Genomic DNA, 15,438 nt, shown 5'->3' with positions numbered 1-15,438 from the left:
TTTACATCATTTGTTTCCTCCCCCACCAATCCGATTTCTTTGCCAAAGCCCACTGTTGGACTCAGTGGGGGCTCTTTGAAAGCCGACCATAAATATTTAGCTTTTGGACTTGCACATACTCAATTCCTGATTTATTTGGTTATTTTGTTAGTTCGTTGTTTGTACCCTTTTCAGCCAATTGTTAAATAGTCTGTTAATAAATAAAAATGAGTTAAAATAAATTTAATCTGGGATGGACAATTTTAATCATGTGAAATTTAGAAATACAGCACTGGAAAGTTACATATTTAATTGCTTGAAAGCAATAGCCACGAACAATTGCAAATTTATTTGCATATGGACAAGGACAAACGTGCGTTCTCTTCTCAAATGACTCTTTTTCATTTTACTGGCGCCTGCGTCTGTTAAAGTCCCAAAGTTAAGATCCATGTAACCATAGGAAAAGACACTGATGTTCAGTAACTGCATGGAGATCCTCATTGGTCTGCATTGAAAAAGCCCACTGTTCCAAATTAGGTCACTACCCATTCCTTTTGTGAAATTAGAATGCCCAATCTCGTTGGGTCGGAAGAATCACCCCATCTCTTGTTACTATGGAAAGCGCCAAAGGAACCTCCTCCTTGCTGCGTCACCACAAGTAAATCTCGAGGTGTGGGGAGAGACGGGGTTACTTGCGGTCAAAACACACATAAGCCTATCCATTACACCCTACATTCATTATGTAGGATTACAAATTCCGGTGCGCGTGCACACAACACACACGGCTTGATTAAAAGAACCTAAATTGAAAATAGTTAAGAAAAAACTACAGTCCTATTGTATTTGTAGACATGATGTAAAGTTTAGATTGTTTTGAGGTAGCCAATGACTTTCAGGGGTCGAAAGTCATTTATTTATTTAAATATATATTCTACAAGTATTCTGATTCAACGCCCCTAGCGCAGTCAGCTTAACTCAAATAGGTTTGAAACAAAATACAAACGTTTGAGATATATTTGTGATGTGTAAATAAATAACAAATTGATAAATAATTACTCATTCTGACGCAAAGCTCTCAAACAGCGAATTATTGCGATCGTTACCTCTTATTTGGGAATGACTTGTAGGCTATTTTTTTTGTGGTTAATTAAACGTTGTTTGAAAACAAAGTATTTTACTTTTATCTAAAAAAAGAATAGCCTAGGCTATCTTCAATCTTTTCTTTGGAACGTCTTTGTAGAATTCATATAGGCCTACCTAAAGTTGCCTTAAATAGTCTACTTGTAGCCTAAATCTGTCTTATGCTTTAATGCCATGCATTTCTATTGTCCTAAAATGTAATAAAAACAAAAAATAACAATAATACAAAATGTGGTTTCGACAAAGCATTGGTTTACTTTTAAAAAGAAATAAAACAAGAATACGTTGCCTTGCAAAATTTCCCTCTCGCAAATCAGAGAAATGCGAATTTGCCTTTTGCAAATATATAAGGTCCACTGGAAATGAGAATCCATTGGAAATCATTGCACATTGTTCGCTTGCCACAGGGACGCCAGGAGGAGGAAACAGATGCACATTAGGGTATTCAAGTTCATTGGAGGAGGAAAGGGTTAATTAAATGACAGACCCCTCCCATTATTGACCGGCAATATATTAATACCAACGGCAGCCGGTGAAAGAAGCCGGTACTCGTTGGACAGGAGAGGCTGCGGTGCTGTCTGAGACTCTGTGGTGCTGAAAGTGCCTCCCACCGCGATGTGGTCTGTGTTTTTCGTGTTTCTGTCTTATTTAGACAGGAACTTTGTTAAAGGCGAATTCTTAAGCCAAGCTTCAGAGGCAGAAAAAGAGAGCAAAGAGCTCTTTTACATGCTCAACAACACTCTTTGCGCCAAAGGTTCGGTTGTGGGAGAGTATCACCTCCATCAGGTCACCGATGGGGCTGAAGAGGTTCGCTCTGTGCATGACTCTGAGGGCCGCCTCGTCGACTGCTCTGTGATCCAAAACGAAATGCAAGTTAAATCCTTCATGCACGTGTGCAGACTTGGGCTAAGAAACCAAATGAGCTCCGATTTGAAGGTGAGTTTGACTGGGGTGTCCGAAGCGAAGGCGAACTGTAACAAGCTGAAATCAAAAGGCGACAGGAATGTGACCACGACAACAAAACAAGCAACTCTGAAAGAGCCGAACTCTGATGCAGCGAACAATAAAAAGACGCGAACCAAGCGAGGCTTCACGTATCCCGGGACACTTTGGTGTGGTGCAGGGAACATCGCAGATCATTATGATCAGTTAGGTGAGTTGACTTTAATTCACTGACTTGAGTATTAGGTTTAATTTTCGTACTGTAGCAAGTGTTTAGGCATTTTGTGCATGTGATTTTTCCCCCTCAGGCGAATTCGAAGAGACCGACCAATGTTGTCGCGTTCACGATCACTGCCCATATGTCATCCATGCGTTCTCCTCCAATTATGGATACACCAACTTTAAATGGCACTCCCTTAGCCACTGCGACTGCGACAATGCGTAAGTTTGATGTAGTCCAGATATGAAAGTATGATAGATGACAGCAGCTTCCAGCAGCATGACATGCAATACTTCATTTAAAACTACTTTAAACACTTAAAAATCCTACTGTTGTCTATATGCCGTTTTTACAACTTTATATTAATTGTGAGACATACTTATTATGAGAATTTTAGTGTTTTTATTTTATTCTATTCATTTGATTGACTAAAATGTGTCTAAAATGATGGAAAAATCTGACAATTATGCACAAAGTTTATGTTAGACCTGCAATCAAATGTAAATGCTGAAAAAAATAGACATTTTGAAATCATCTCCAAATCTATTTAAGCTAATGAACATTTATACGTTTACATCTGCATCTTACAGCTTAAAGGAATGCCTGAGACTTGTCAATGACACTTCATCCCGAGTGGTTGGACAAGCCTTCTTTAATGTGATCGAAGTTCCTTGCTTTGAGTTTTCATTTGAAGAGCAGTGTGTTGAGCGTCACTGGTATGGGGTGTAAGTATCAAATTCTAATTCTATCGAATTCCTTCCTTATACTCTGGCGTACAGTCTACAGTAGCCAAATTAATAGCCAAATTAATGCAGTTTTTACTCTTCTCTCCATCATAAAGGTGTAAAAAGTATGACCGAGTTCCTGTCGCAGTGATTAAAGAATCAATCCATTATGACTTTGGAGGCATTGATGTCATTGATGTATTGACTATCGCTCCTCCTAAGAAGAAACAATCAGACGAAGAAAAGCAGAACGCAACAACCTCTGAAAGCACAACGCAGTCATCATTCTCTGAATCAAAGACCGCCGCCCCTGAAGAGCCCTCGCTCACAAACGTGGTGACGGCTGCAGAGGATTTCATTAAAGTGCTCGCCACAGTCTCCACCTCTCAAAGCTCGTCCGCAGACGCAGGTAAAGGAGAAACTCAGATGTCAGAGAAGAAGAGGAAGAAAAATTCCAGCAAGAAGAAAAAAGAGAACAAGAAGAAAAGAGGAAAGGGTAAAGGCATGAAGAAGAATAAAAAACTTGGCGCCGTATTAAAGGTCGACGAAGGAACGACCGGAGCGCCGTCGACCGGTCAGACAGAGGAGGTCATGGGTAAGAACAACTTTGCGGAGGAAGCAGCGAAGATGAATCGGTTTAGAATAAAAGAAAACAATTTCATGAACAGCGAGCTAGACTCTGAAGGAAATTCTAATAAGATGATGAGAGATGATCCTCAGAGGACAGTGAATGATAATCAGGATGTTGTTACCATTACCACCTCAATAAAGACAGATAAAGAACCAGAGATTCTACAGCACAGACAAGCAAACGACACAGAGTTAGTCTCCACCTCGCCTACAGCTCACATTACCCCAGCTGTCCGTGATAAGACCAGAGCTAAGCTGAGACAAAGAGCCGGAAAGAAAAAGCAAAGAAAAAACAACCCTTCCACAGAAGCCAAGGAAGAAACTCTCTCGACTAGTCCGTCTGAAGGTGTCAGGCTCGTAACGTCAAAACCTGAGAGTCCAGCTGCCGCTGTAAGAAACGAGGTGATGCAAAGTACAATGCACACGGAAGAAAAGGCACCTTTAGTCACTACTACACAAAAAACACCCATTGTTAGAACCAAAAAGCCAAGTTCGAGGCAGAGAGAAGGAAGAAAGAGAATGAGGAAAATCATTGCTTCCTCTACAGAAGAAGCTCCTCGTGATATCAGCTCTCAGGATCCACTATTGTTCACAGGTTCAGCAACTGTCGGGCCAACCGATGTACTAGAGCGACTGGGATTGGACCGACTTGAAAACCCAACAGAAAGTTTGAAGGACACCAATGGTAGAAAGAACAAAAGAAGGCGTGTAATCAAAATCTGCTATGAAGCCGTTTTGCCTGACGTTGCAGACACGACACCCCTCCCGACTCTGATCGAAAAGGACACTGAGTTTCAGTTGAAGGATCTTGAGATGAACACAGCACCAATGTTTCCTCCCCTACAGACTAACACTCCATCCACGGCAACCCGCAGACCTAGGAACACGAAAATGAAGAGAAGCAGGGAGCGAGGAAATCGAGAAAAGCGTGGAAAAGTTAAGAGAGAATGAAACTCAAGAAGCTCCGCATGGTGCGACCAAATGGTTTTTTATCTTCTAGGCTGCCATATGATATTGTTTTAATAAGCAGCATGTTTTTACCTACTCTGTTTTTATAGCTCCGTTGATGGTAGACTGACAGATCAGATCAATTTTATGAAGCATGTGTTTCTCGACATGATTGCTAAATAAAGTAAATAAGAGCACTGGTGGTCCTTCCATAGCATGGTTTGAGAAAACATTCCTCTTCTTCACAGTATGGGTTTTGTTCTTAATAAACAAAAAGTTAAGTGTTCCTCCAGGTAACCTGATTATTTACAGCATTTGCCCTTCTGTATAAAAAAACCCTATCTGCAGTGCACTGAGTCCATTTATGATAGTCTTTGTTCTTGCACAGACTTTGCCAGTGCACTTAAGCAGAAAGGGTCACATTCTTCTCAAAGGATAATCTGCTTTACCTCACCCTCCCTCCGACATTAAATGAGTATTGTAACACTGGACTCAAATCTCCTGTCAGCTGACCCTCACATGCTCTTGTTAGAAAGCAAGGCCTTAGTTTGCAGAATCGCAGTCTGAAGTTCTGATGCAAGCCACAGTGTTACAATAATGCATATGAAGTAGGAATTACTTAATGTAGAGGTTTGGACATGCATCATTAATCAATGTGTGAATTATGGGGTTCGGGGGATCTGACCTCCTAATCAGGACTTGAACTATAAAAGTTGGGGTCACTGAAAATATATATGTTTCAACAGGGTTTTCAAACATGTTCTCTTGGAATATATACACTACTCAAGGGAGCCCAATGTGGGATTTCCTTTATTCAAATGAGGGCCCACCCAAATTTATTCATATTATGGCCTGAGCCGAACATCACACCATTTTGCATCACACCAACTTCCTCCTCCGCGACCCCGCTGTACTCAGCAGTTTCAGAACGAGTGTGTGAAAACAATGTGGAGTCTTATACCAGCTCCCTGGTTCCCAGACATGGAATAATAACCCAGCATTCAGAGGGTGTAGACGTTATGAAATAATATACATTCCAAAAACAGTACAATAGTATCACTTACAAAGCATAAAAGACAATTCACGATTGATTCCGCAGCGTTTCGTGCTGTTACGGTCATGGAAATGGGGTTAAGAGGGCGGGACCGTGTTCCCATGAGAACAAGAGGCTTTTGCTGAGTAACTGCACGTTCTGTCCGCATGCTGAGACGAGACGTGACGGGTCATCTAAGACCACAGAGGAACTCCAATGAATGTCAAGCGGCTAAAAAGTATGAAAAGTGGCTAAATAACTAATCTGACTATGTTTGGTTTAAAGCAAGGTAATGTTTATGAGCTTTACATTTTTAAGCAGAATATTTTAATGGCAAAACAATGCTTCCCTCACAGCATTAACACATGTTTTATACTCAGGGCTGAACATTTCTGGTTGCTAGGCATTTTTCCTTGAGATGCCAATCATGCATGAGGAGGAAACATTGGGCCGTGAGCAGCTATAGAGTCTGAAACTTGAAGCAAGTGCAAAAATCAGTTGAACGATTGTCATTTACACTATAAATACACAGAAAAGTAACACTTGTTTTTTAATACCTTTCAATACTATACTATTTTTCGTTTTTGGAGGAAAACAAGGTGTCAAGACCTTTTTACTAACCTCAACCATGTTTGACAAAATAATTTATTAAGGTATCGTTTTCCACTCTTGGCATGACAACGCTGGCAGTAGTTTGCTTTTCAATTTTCAATAGATATCATCCTTGGTTTCAGAGAGAACCAGAAAAACCAGAAGAGCTATTTGGTCATTTCCTCACACACCCACACTTTAGGAATAAAAATACAGTTTAGCAAAAGTGAAAACTGGGTCTAGTTATGGATATACCAGCATGGATATACTGGCAATTCAAAAATATCAGTTTAAATGCACACGATTTTCTTTTATCCATGAAACAGAGGTAAATGTTTGAAGAATATCCTTGCTGTTCTTACAATTAAAGTGAATAAGGATTGAAGCCGTCAAGCTCCAAAATAACACAAAAGCATCATAAACGTATGTCATAAAACACTGCACTATAGTTCAAGTCTTCAGAAGTAAAATAAGTGTTAAGTAAGTCAATAACTTACTTAATCGTGAAGTTTGATTAAAGCCATTGATGCAATGTAAACCATTAATTCGGAGCTGCAAATTCAAAGCTAAAGTCAGCACTGATTCTTTGTAAATGTTTATCAATATGTCAAGCCAAATAAATCACAGTAATACCGCATTTCGCAAGGCTGATGTTTTTAATATTTAAGTAAAACAGCACCAAGAGTATTAAGAACTTTTTCTAAAAATCCCAATTTTTGTCTATCTTGTAACTTTTTTCTATATAATTATTTTATAGATTTATTTATTTTTGTACTTCAAATTCTGTACTTCATCACTGTCACAGTGTGTCGAGATGCTTGATCCCATTTATCTTGATCCCGTTACATCGACTGCTCCACTGGCATGATCTCAATGTCCCCAATCTACACAAAAGGAAGGAAAAACTATTATATTAAACAATTCAGCCATTAAATCAAGATATTACCTAAAAAATACAATTCAGAAATTTTCCAATGCTGCTCAAATTGATTCTACATCAGTATAAACCAACAAAGAACAGCAATTAGTCTAATTTCTGACAAATTCTTATCACCAAAATATCCCATTCATCTCATAATCAGAACATTGATTAAGTGACAGCAAACATTAACAGCACAACAGTTTCTCCAGTGATGGATGATGCTTACTTGAACATGAGGAGGAGCACTCAGGACATACAACACTGCGTTTGCGATGTCAACTGCTTGTAGGCACTGTAAATATGATATTTAAACACATAAATGATGACCTTCAACATATTGTGTATAGTAAGGAATCATTGTCTATACCTTTACACTTTTGTAGGTAGCAACAGCTATTTCTGGGTTTTCGCTAAAGAGTCGGTAGGCAAATTCTGTCTCCACTAAGCCAGGAGAAATACACTGTTAAAGAAAGAGCACACTTAGTACCAACTTGCAATAGGACATGCAGTAATCATATTACATAAATAAAGTGTTCAACAGAAGCACATCTTGATCCTCCTGCTCTTACTGTGGCACGTATGTGGGTTTTGGCCTCTCGTAACTCTTGCCTCAAACCTTCTGTGAGAGCCGTCACTGCATATTTGCTGGCAGTGTAGAAGTGTGCATCAGCATTGTTGACGACCCGGTGTCCACAAATACTAAAACATGTATTTTAAGACATTAAGTGTGTCTGAACATAGACAGGAAAATGAGTACACAGAACAAAGGTGCAATAAAATACACCGGTACCTGTTGATATTAATGATATGACCATCATCAACTTTTCTTTCTTTCATGGACTGGTAAGCCTCACGGGTGCACACTGACAGGGCAATGACATTCACCTGCAAAATGTGAACATTTGGCCATGACTAGTATGACTCATTCTGCATGTTAGATAAGAAAAACTGCTTATTTGAGTTACATACTTCCATTATAGTTCTCCAGGCACTGGTTTTGCCGCTCAGTAGAGGCTCTGGGAGAGCCAAACCAGCATTATTAATGCACACGTCAATGCCCTGATGTTGAACTTTGATCCAGGAGAACATGGATAACATGTCGTCTTCTACAGACAGATCACATTTGTATGGGATCAGAGTGCCGCTGAATCCACTACTGACACATTCTGCTGCCAGTTTCTGTGAAAGGAAAGAGTACTTTGAGATTCACATTTCACAAAGCTCAAAAACCATTGGCAGAGGGTTATAAACGTATTATTGCTACGGCTCTTGTATCATAATTTGTCAGAATGCAATATACACTGCATCATTCTTGTTAACAGGGATAGTTCACCACAAAATGAAAATTCTCTCATCATTTACTCCCCTTCAAGTTGGAAATAAGTTTCTTTCTTCTGTTGAACATATTTTGAAAAATGTGTGTAACCAAACAGTTGATGAACCATTTAACTTCCAAAGTTTTTTTCCCTTACAATAAAGTCAATGGGGTCCATCAAACAACGTTGTAACCCATATTCTTCTTCAAAAAAAAAAATCTTCATTTATGTTAAAAAAAAGAAGGTTAGGAACTACTTGAGGGCAAGTAAACATTGACAGAATTTAAAATTTTAGTGAACTATTTATTTAATCTTTGCTACAGAGGGATAGACGCTGCGTTCACAGCTTCAAGATATACATCATTTACATTTATTTCTTTTTAGCAGACATTTCCATCCAAAACACTTGCTAATGAAGCCTGAGATGCATGGCCTAAAGATCTCAAAAACGGACTTACTTAATTGAATGTCCCCTTTTGTTTTCCAAGAAACCATACAGATTTCATATAACATGAGAGTGATAAATTATTATTCAGTTATACTGAATCAATAGAGACCAATACAGGCTGTGGACTATCTCTTTATAAACCGTCTGCTCGTGTTTCGTTCGAGTTGCTGCATAAATTTCCTCACATTATTTCGTTTTTTTTTCTTCTGCAGCATAATATGCCGCTTTATTCGTCATAGCTGTATAATTACCTGAATTTGCTCCACATTTCTGGCACAGCCGACCACCTTCATTCCATGCTGGACAAGAGACTTTGCGATTGCAGCTCCGATTCCCACTGAAGCTCCAGTGACTAGAGCAACCCTGCCTCTCCAGCGATCCATGTTACAAGTTCATAAAACTCTTACAGAAAATCTGCTGCCAGTGATCTTCACTGCAATCCCCTAAATAAACGAACACACCCTGACGAACTGGCCAATAGCAATGCACTTCCTATTCTACTAGCTATGCTGCATTACAGCACCTGATTTTTTTACTCCAAGATTTCGCAGTCGCATTTAATCCAACGACCCCGCATTATTTGCAAGAGCTTTAATTTGGTTTTTATCACGAAACAAAATTTAAAAAAAATAACAGCAAATCAAAATAAAACACTTCTGGCGTGTTTAGATATTCTTGCAGTGGATTCTAAGTGACAACGGTTAGGCTACTTCTGTTTGAAATGACCCTAAAACGTCCAGTCTCTACTTTCCCTCTGGGTCAATACTTAAGAACTCTTTAAAGGGATAGTTCACCTAAAAATAAAAATTCTGTCATCATTTACTTACCATCCACTTGTTTCAAACCTGTATGAGCTTCTTTCTTGTGCTGAACACTAAAGAATGTTGGTAAACAAACAGTTTACTTCCATATATATTTTTTTTGCATATATGGAAGTCAATGGCAACCGTTAACTGTTTGGTTACCAACATTCTTCAGAATTTCTTCAACAGCTGAAAGAAATACATACAGGTTTGAAGCAATTTGAGGGTGAGGAAATCCCTCTATATCTTTAAAATAAAAATATGGATATGCAGGTTCAAATACATAAAGCCATGTTTGGTAAGTAATAAAAAGTGACTTTTTAGTTTTTATTATATCTGCTCTCTATTGTATAGTTGGCACTTTTTAAACATAAAACCAGAGAGAGCTATTAAGCACCTAAAGTGTCTCAAAATAGTTAACACTAGTACATTAAAATTTTAATAATTTCAGTCACAATGAAAAAAAGTAAACATCATGATGAAACAGAACAGTGTTTTGTGTTCTTACGAATGCATTTCAAAAGATTTAAAGACTTGACATTTACTATTTACAACATAGGAATATATTGGACATTCCTGGTCTCTGATTGTGTGCAAACTTTTATGATGTTTGTTAAAGACGTTATGTCAGAGATGCTTCATTCTCTTTCTCTGTACAGTTTATGTCAGCTGCTCCACAGGCCTCATCTGAATGTCACCAATCTACAGAGAGCAAAGGAAAGTCAGTTTTCTATTTCTAAAAAAGTTCATGGTTAGGCCAATATAATAAAGCCAGCAGACATTAACAGCGCAATAGTTTCTCCAGTGATGGATGATGCTTACTTGAACATGATCAGGAGCACTCAAGACATACAACACTGCGTTTGCAATGTCAACTGCTTGCAGGCACTGTAAATATAATTTAAAAATTTTAAAAGGTAAACAATGACCTACAACATGCTCTGTAGACAAGAAACAGGATTTGTATATACCTTTATGCTTTTATAGGTAGCAGCAGCCTTTTCTGGGTTTTGACTAAAGAGCCGATAGGTTAACTCCGTCTCCACTAAACCAGGAGATATAGACTGTAATAAAAGAATTCTTAGTGCCAACAAGTGTTTAGACATGTTTTATTTTGAATAATCATATTACTTCTTTATCCTTCTGCTCTTACTGTGGCACGTATGTGGGTTTTGGCCTCTCGTAACTCTTGCCGGAGACCTTCTGTAAGAGCTGTCACTGCATATTTGGTAGCGGTGTAGAAGTGTAAATCAGCATTGTGGAGGACACGATGTCCACACATACTAAAACATAGTAAGATATTTAAAGATATTGAATTGCTTGGTGCATGGCACAGGTAGCAATATAAATATGTCTAAAAATAAAACATTACAGTACCCATTAATATTAATGATATGACCATCATCAACTTTTCTTTCTTTCATGGACTGGTAAGCCTCACGGCCGCACACTGACAAGGCAATGACATTCACCTGCAAAATTTGAAGACAACTACCATCACACAATCTCTAGCTGCATGTTTTCAGAACAGAAATGCATACTTATTTATTCTGTGATTCACATACATCCATCATAGTCCTCCAGCCACTGGTTTTGCCGCTCAGTAGAGGCTCTGGGAGAGCCAAACCAGCATTATTAATGCACACGTCAATGCCCTGATGTTGAACTTTGATCCAGGAGAACATGGATAACATGTCGTCCTGTACAGACAGATCACATTTGTATGGGATCAGAGTGCCGCTGAATCCACTACTGACACATTCTGCTGCCAATTTCTGTGAAAGGAAAGAGTACTTTGAGATTTGCATTTCATGAAGGGTGCAACGCTCAAAAAATGGGCAGCAGGACAGCAAGTAATGGCAGACCAAGCAAAACATGTGAAACTGACACTGCCTCATTGGTATAATTAAGTTAATTATTATACCAATATTTAGAACTTTGTCCTTATGGACACATTGTTCCCGGAGACATGAAGAAAGATGAAATGGTAAGGCATTTCAAACATTAAGATTGCATTATTAATATGTGATCAAACAGAGATCTCAATGACCGGTGTGTAAATGATGACAGTAATTTCTGACACCATTTACTTACCCTTATGTTCTTCCAAACCTTTACGACTTTTTATTGCTTGAAACATTAAGTGAGAATTAATGTGCAGGCTGCCCTTTTCAATAGACAAAATAATTAGTAGGATGGTGCATTTCACAAGGTGCATGTCAAGTAAAGCAGCTTACATTCATGGCCAAAACTTTTGGCCATGACTGTATATAATGAATCAATGGTGACCAACACACACTTTAGACTATCTCTATACAGGCATTTTCACTTTGTCTGTCCGTGTTTTGTCCTACGCGTATGAAAATGTTTTTTTTTCCCCCCGGCAGCATCTTAGGAAAACCTTTATTCCACTGCTACAAATGCATAGCCTACTGTAAATTACCTGATGTGGTTAGTAAGATACATGTATAAAATGTATGCAGTACATGGATAATTGTGCGTGCATCTATTAATCATTTAGAGTCTAATATCATCCCATAGATGCCAAGCAAAATAACTTACTCTGATTCTTCCTCAATATTTAATGCAAAGTACCATTGGTGCTTATTAAATTATTTCTCTAATACTAATTTGGTCTTCTTTTTTTTTACAACATACATAATAATAGTCATTAAAATAGTTATAAAAATTTAATAAACTTCATGATCAGACAGAGCAGTGTTCTGTGTTCTTGCTATTGCATTTCAAAGATTTGGAGTGCAGAAATTGTTTATGGGACTTTCTTGTGGCTTTTGTCAGCTCTACAGTTCATATTTTATACCATTCATGGGCTATTAATAAGATGATAAAGATGTCAGAGATTCTTCATCCTGTTTGTCTGTTCAGTTTATGTCAGCTGCTCCACAGGCCTCATCTGAATGTCACCAATCTAGAGGTGGGAACGGAAAACCATTAAGAATTTAATCATGAGATCTTTAAGTAAATACCTACCATACACTGCTCAAACTGATTATAAACTGCCTGTATAAATGAACAATGTTAGCAAAAACTAACAACACAATATTGTTTTCTCCAGTGATGGATGATGCTTACTTGAACATGATCAGGAGCACTCAGGACATACACCACTGCGTTTGCGATGTCAGCTGCTTGTAGGCACTGAAAATATGATATTTCAATATTTAAACATTAAATGATGATCTACAACAATGTATAGAAAGGAATCAGTATTTGTCTATACCTTTATACTTTTATAAGTAGCAGCAGCCTTTTCTGGGTTTTCACTAAAGAGTCGGTAGGCAAATTCTGTCTCCACTAAGCCAGGAGAAATACACTGTTAAAGAAAGAGCACACAAGAGCCAACAAGTCTGTTACGGCTTTCCTTTAAGCCGTTGTTACTGATAACAGGAGCGAGCACGTATCTAACCCGTGCAAAAACAGTGTCCATGCATACTGACGTAGATCCAAGCAGAATGTCTTTATTTTGTGCAAGTGAATAAACAAAGCCTCAATCTTTGTCTCTCCTTCCTTCGTGGTCATAAACATGTACACATAAAGTGCATATCTTAAACACAGCACATATCCACATACTGCACAATCTACATTCTTGCAAGTTACCCTTTAGCACGGTCAAAAACCGTGTGCTTCCCCATTGCCAACGCCGCCTGGCTCTAGTTTACACAGGTGCTCTAATTATACTATGGTTTAGCACCACACAGTGGACAACAAAATTTCTACAATACAGAAAATGGCTCCTACATGTCTTTGGACATGCAGTAATCATATTACATAAATAAAGTGTTCAACAGAAGCACATCTTGATCCTCCTGCTCTTACTGTGGCACGTATGTGGGTTTTGGCCTCTCGTAACTCTTTGTCTTTGGACATGCAGTAATCATAGTACATAAATAAAGTGTTCAACAGAAGCACATCTTGATCCTCCTGCTCTTACTGTGGCACGTATGTGGGTTTTGGCCTCTCGTAACTCTTGCCTCAAACCTTCTGTGAGAGCCGTCACTGCATATTTGCTGGCAGAAGTGTGCATCAGCATTGTTGACGACTCGGTATCCACTCATGCTAAAACACACAAATACATGAAATGTTTTGTTGACCCTGTAAAGGCTGGAATCTGAATACAGGCAAAAAAAAGTAAATGACATTCACCTAAACAAAAAGTAAAACTCTTTATTTCATAAATTGGTTTAGTCCGAGCAGTTTCAGCAACTCACTGACACTGACTCGGTTGATGGCAGAAACGAACCTCTGTCGAAGCGCTGGTCAGAATATGCATAAAACAGCTTTTACAACCCCATTGCAAATGTTTTTTTTTTAAAGTATAATTAAGGCAAAATAACAAACCATCAAATACCATCAAATACGTGTCTGTATAGGCCCTATGTGTTCTTCATTTGCGGGGTTTGTTTTGTTTTGTTTTATGGATGGCTCGTCTAAAACCGCCAAGAGTTCGCCGCTAGGGGGCGTTCTCATTCATGGGTTCACAGAGATCGCCCCTCAACGGCAAACCATTGAACTTTTGAAACATTTCACTCAAAAGTTCATTGAGCACATTGAGCACTCCTTACTGAAATCACGTGATTTTGACAGTTTGATAGGCGCCCCGAACCATGGGTTCGAAACAAATGATTTCCAAAAGTTTCGAAGCTTCACGAAACAGGGATTCAAAAACAGCCATCACTAGATTGAAATGAGCTATTGGAAAGAACCGATTCGCAAAAATGAGTCGATGTCTTGAGTCGCTACAGTGTTACTTACGTCCATCATAGTCTTCCAGCCACTGGTTTTGCCGCTCAACAGAGGCTCTGGGAGAGCCAAACCACCAGCATTATTAATGCACACTTCAACGCCTTGGTGAACAATCCAAATTATCACATCTGATCACATTTATATGGGATCTATATGGGAAAATGCTCCTATATGGTCCAGGTCACTCGTAAACACACCCACGTACAGTACACGTTCAGCATTGTTTTTTATTTTTTTTGTTTTGTTTCTGTTTCCAATATAATTATGCTAGATATCTGTTTTAATGGGAGGGAGGTAGCAACATCTGACAGGGTAGCACAAATCGTCAGAACACCGGCACATAAACTTTCACTTCTCGCAAGTGTATGCTATAACGGCGCATTACCTCAATTTGCTCCACATTTCTGGCACAGCCGACCACCTTCATTCCATGCTGGACAAGAGACTTTGCGATTGCAGCTCCGATTCCCACTGAAGCTCCAGTGACTAGAGCAACCCTGCCTCTCCAGCGATCCATGTTACTTGTTACTCTCACGAAGATCAAGTGCTGGGCAGCTGACTGTGTGGTCGCATTGATCAGGGTTGCCAGGTCCAGGTCACTCGTAAACACACCCTCGTACAGTACACGTTCAGCATTGTTTTTGTTTTTTCTGTTTTTATCAATTGATATGATTTTAGTGATTTTAGCTAGGCTTAATTGACTGTAGGCCCATTATATATATTCTATTAAGCCTATTTATTTTATTTGGTACGTATTTGTTACTCTCTTTTCAATATAAAAAAAATAAAAAAATAAAACAAAATATAAATTCTGATAGCTAATAGTCTTTTTAATAGTTTGTAATGAAAAGAGGTACAGTTGGTATGATTATGCTTATGAATGAATGAATGAATTAATATGCTTTTCCAAGTCTTTATGATGTTGTCTCCCTCTCAAAATAAAGTTTTTATTATTTGAATTTAAAATTCTTATAGTT

At 38.6% G+C, this 15,438-nt stretch overlaps 3 protein-coding genes across 3 annotated transcripts; 1 reads left to right on the top strand and 2 right to left on the bottom strand.

Annotated features, from left to right (window-relative positions):
- Nucleotides 1-1,600: 1,600 nt before the first annotated feature.
- LOC107758694 (uncharacterized) lies at nucleotides 1,601-5,089 on the top strand. Its single transcript, XM_016576497.1, has 4 exons — nucleotides 1,601-2,272; nucleotides 2,370-2,502; nucleotides 2,872-3,006; nucleotides 3,123-5,089. The coding sequence occupies exons 1-4, from the start codon at nucleotides 1,735-1,737 to the stop codon at nucleotides 4,585-4,587; spliced, it is 2,271 nt and encodes a 756-aa protein (XP_016431983.1). The 5' UTR covers nucleotides 1,601-1,734; the 3' UTR covers nucleotides 4,588-5,089.
- A 1,744-nt stretch (nucleotides 5,090-6,833) lies between these two features.
- LOC107758673 (dehydrogenase/reductase SDR family member 11-like) lies at nucleotides 6,834-9,339 on the bottom strand. Its single transcript, XM_016576479.1, has 7 exons — nucleotides 9,146-9,339; nucleotides 8,100-8,309; nucleotides 7,921-8,015; nucleotides 7,700-7,829; nucleotides 7,498-7,590; nucleotides 7,357-7,422; nucleotides 6,834-7,092 (listed from the first exon to the last, which is right to left on the bottom strand). The coding sequence occupies exons 1-7, from the start codon at nucleotides 9,275-9,277 to the stop codon at nucleotides 7,051-7,053; spliced, it is 768 nt and encodes a 255-aa protein (XP_016431965.1). The 5' UTR covers nucleotides 9,278-9,339; the 3' UTR covers nucleotides 6,834-7,050.
- A 945-nt stretch (nucleotides 9,340-10,284) lies between these two features.
- Nucleotides 10,285-15,015, bottom strand: LOC107758683 (dehydrogenase/reductase SDR family member 11-like). The gene is made up of 7 exons (XM_016576486.1): nucleotides 14,847-15,015; nucleotides 11,263-11,472; nucleotides 11,075-11,169; nucleotides 10,851-10,980; nucleotides 10,669-10,761; nucleotides 10,520-10,585; nucleotides 10,285-10,399 (listed from the first exon to the last, which is right to left on the bottom strand). Exons 1-7 carry the CDS (start codon nucleotides 14,976-14,978, stop codon nucleotides 10,358-10,360), a joined length of 768 nt encoding a protein of 255 aa, XP_016431972.1. The 5' UTR covers nucleotides 14,979-15,015; the 3' UTR covers nucleotides 10,285-10,357.
- Between the last annotated feature and the right edge of the window lie 423 nt (nucleotides 15,016-15,438).

Source organism: Sinocyclocheilus rhinocerous, unplaced genomic scaffold (assembly GCF_001515625.1).
Source record: "Sinocyclocheilus rhinocerous isolate Xijiao unplaced genomic scaffold, SAMN03320098_v1.1 scaffold1393, whole genome shotgun sequence".
Taxonomy (NCBI): Eukaryota; Metazoa; Chordata; class Actinopteri; order Cypriniformes; family Cyprinidae; genus Sinocyclocheilus; species Sinocyclocheilus rhinocerous.
The sequence above is the reverse complement of the archived record's forward strand: the minus strand, read 5'-3'. Positions and strand labels throughout refer to the sequence as shown.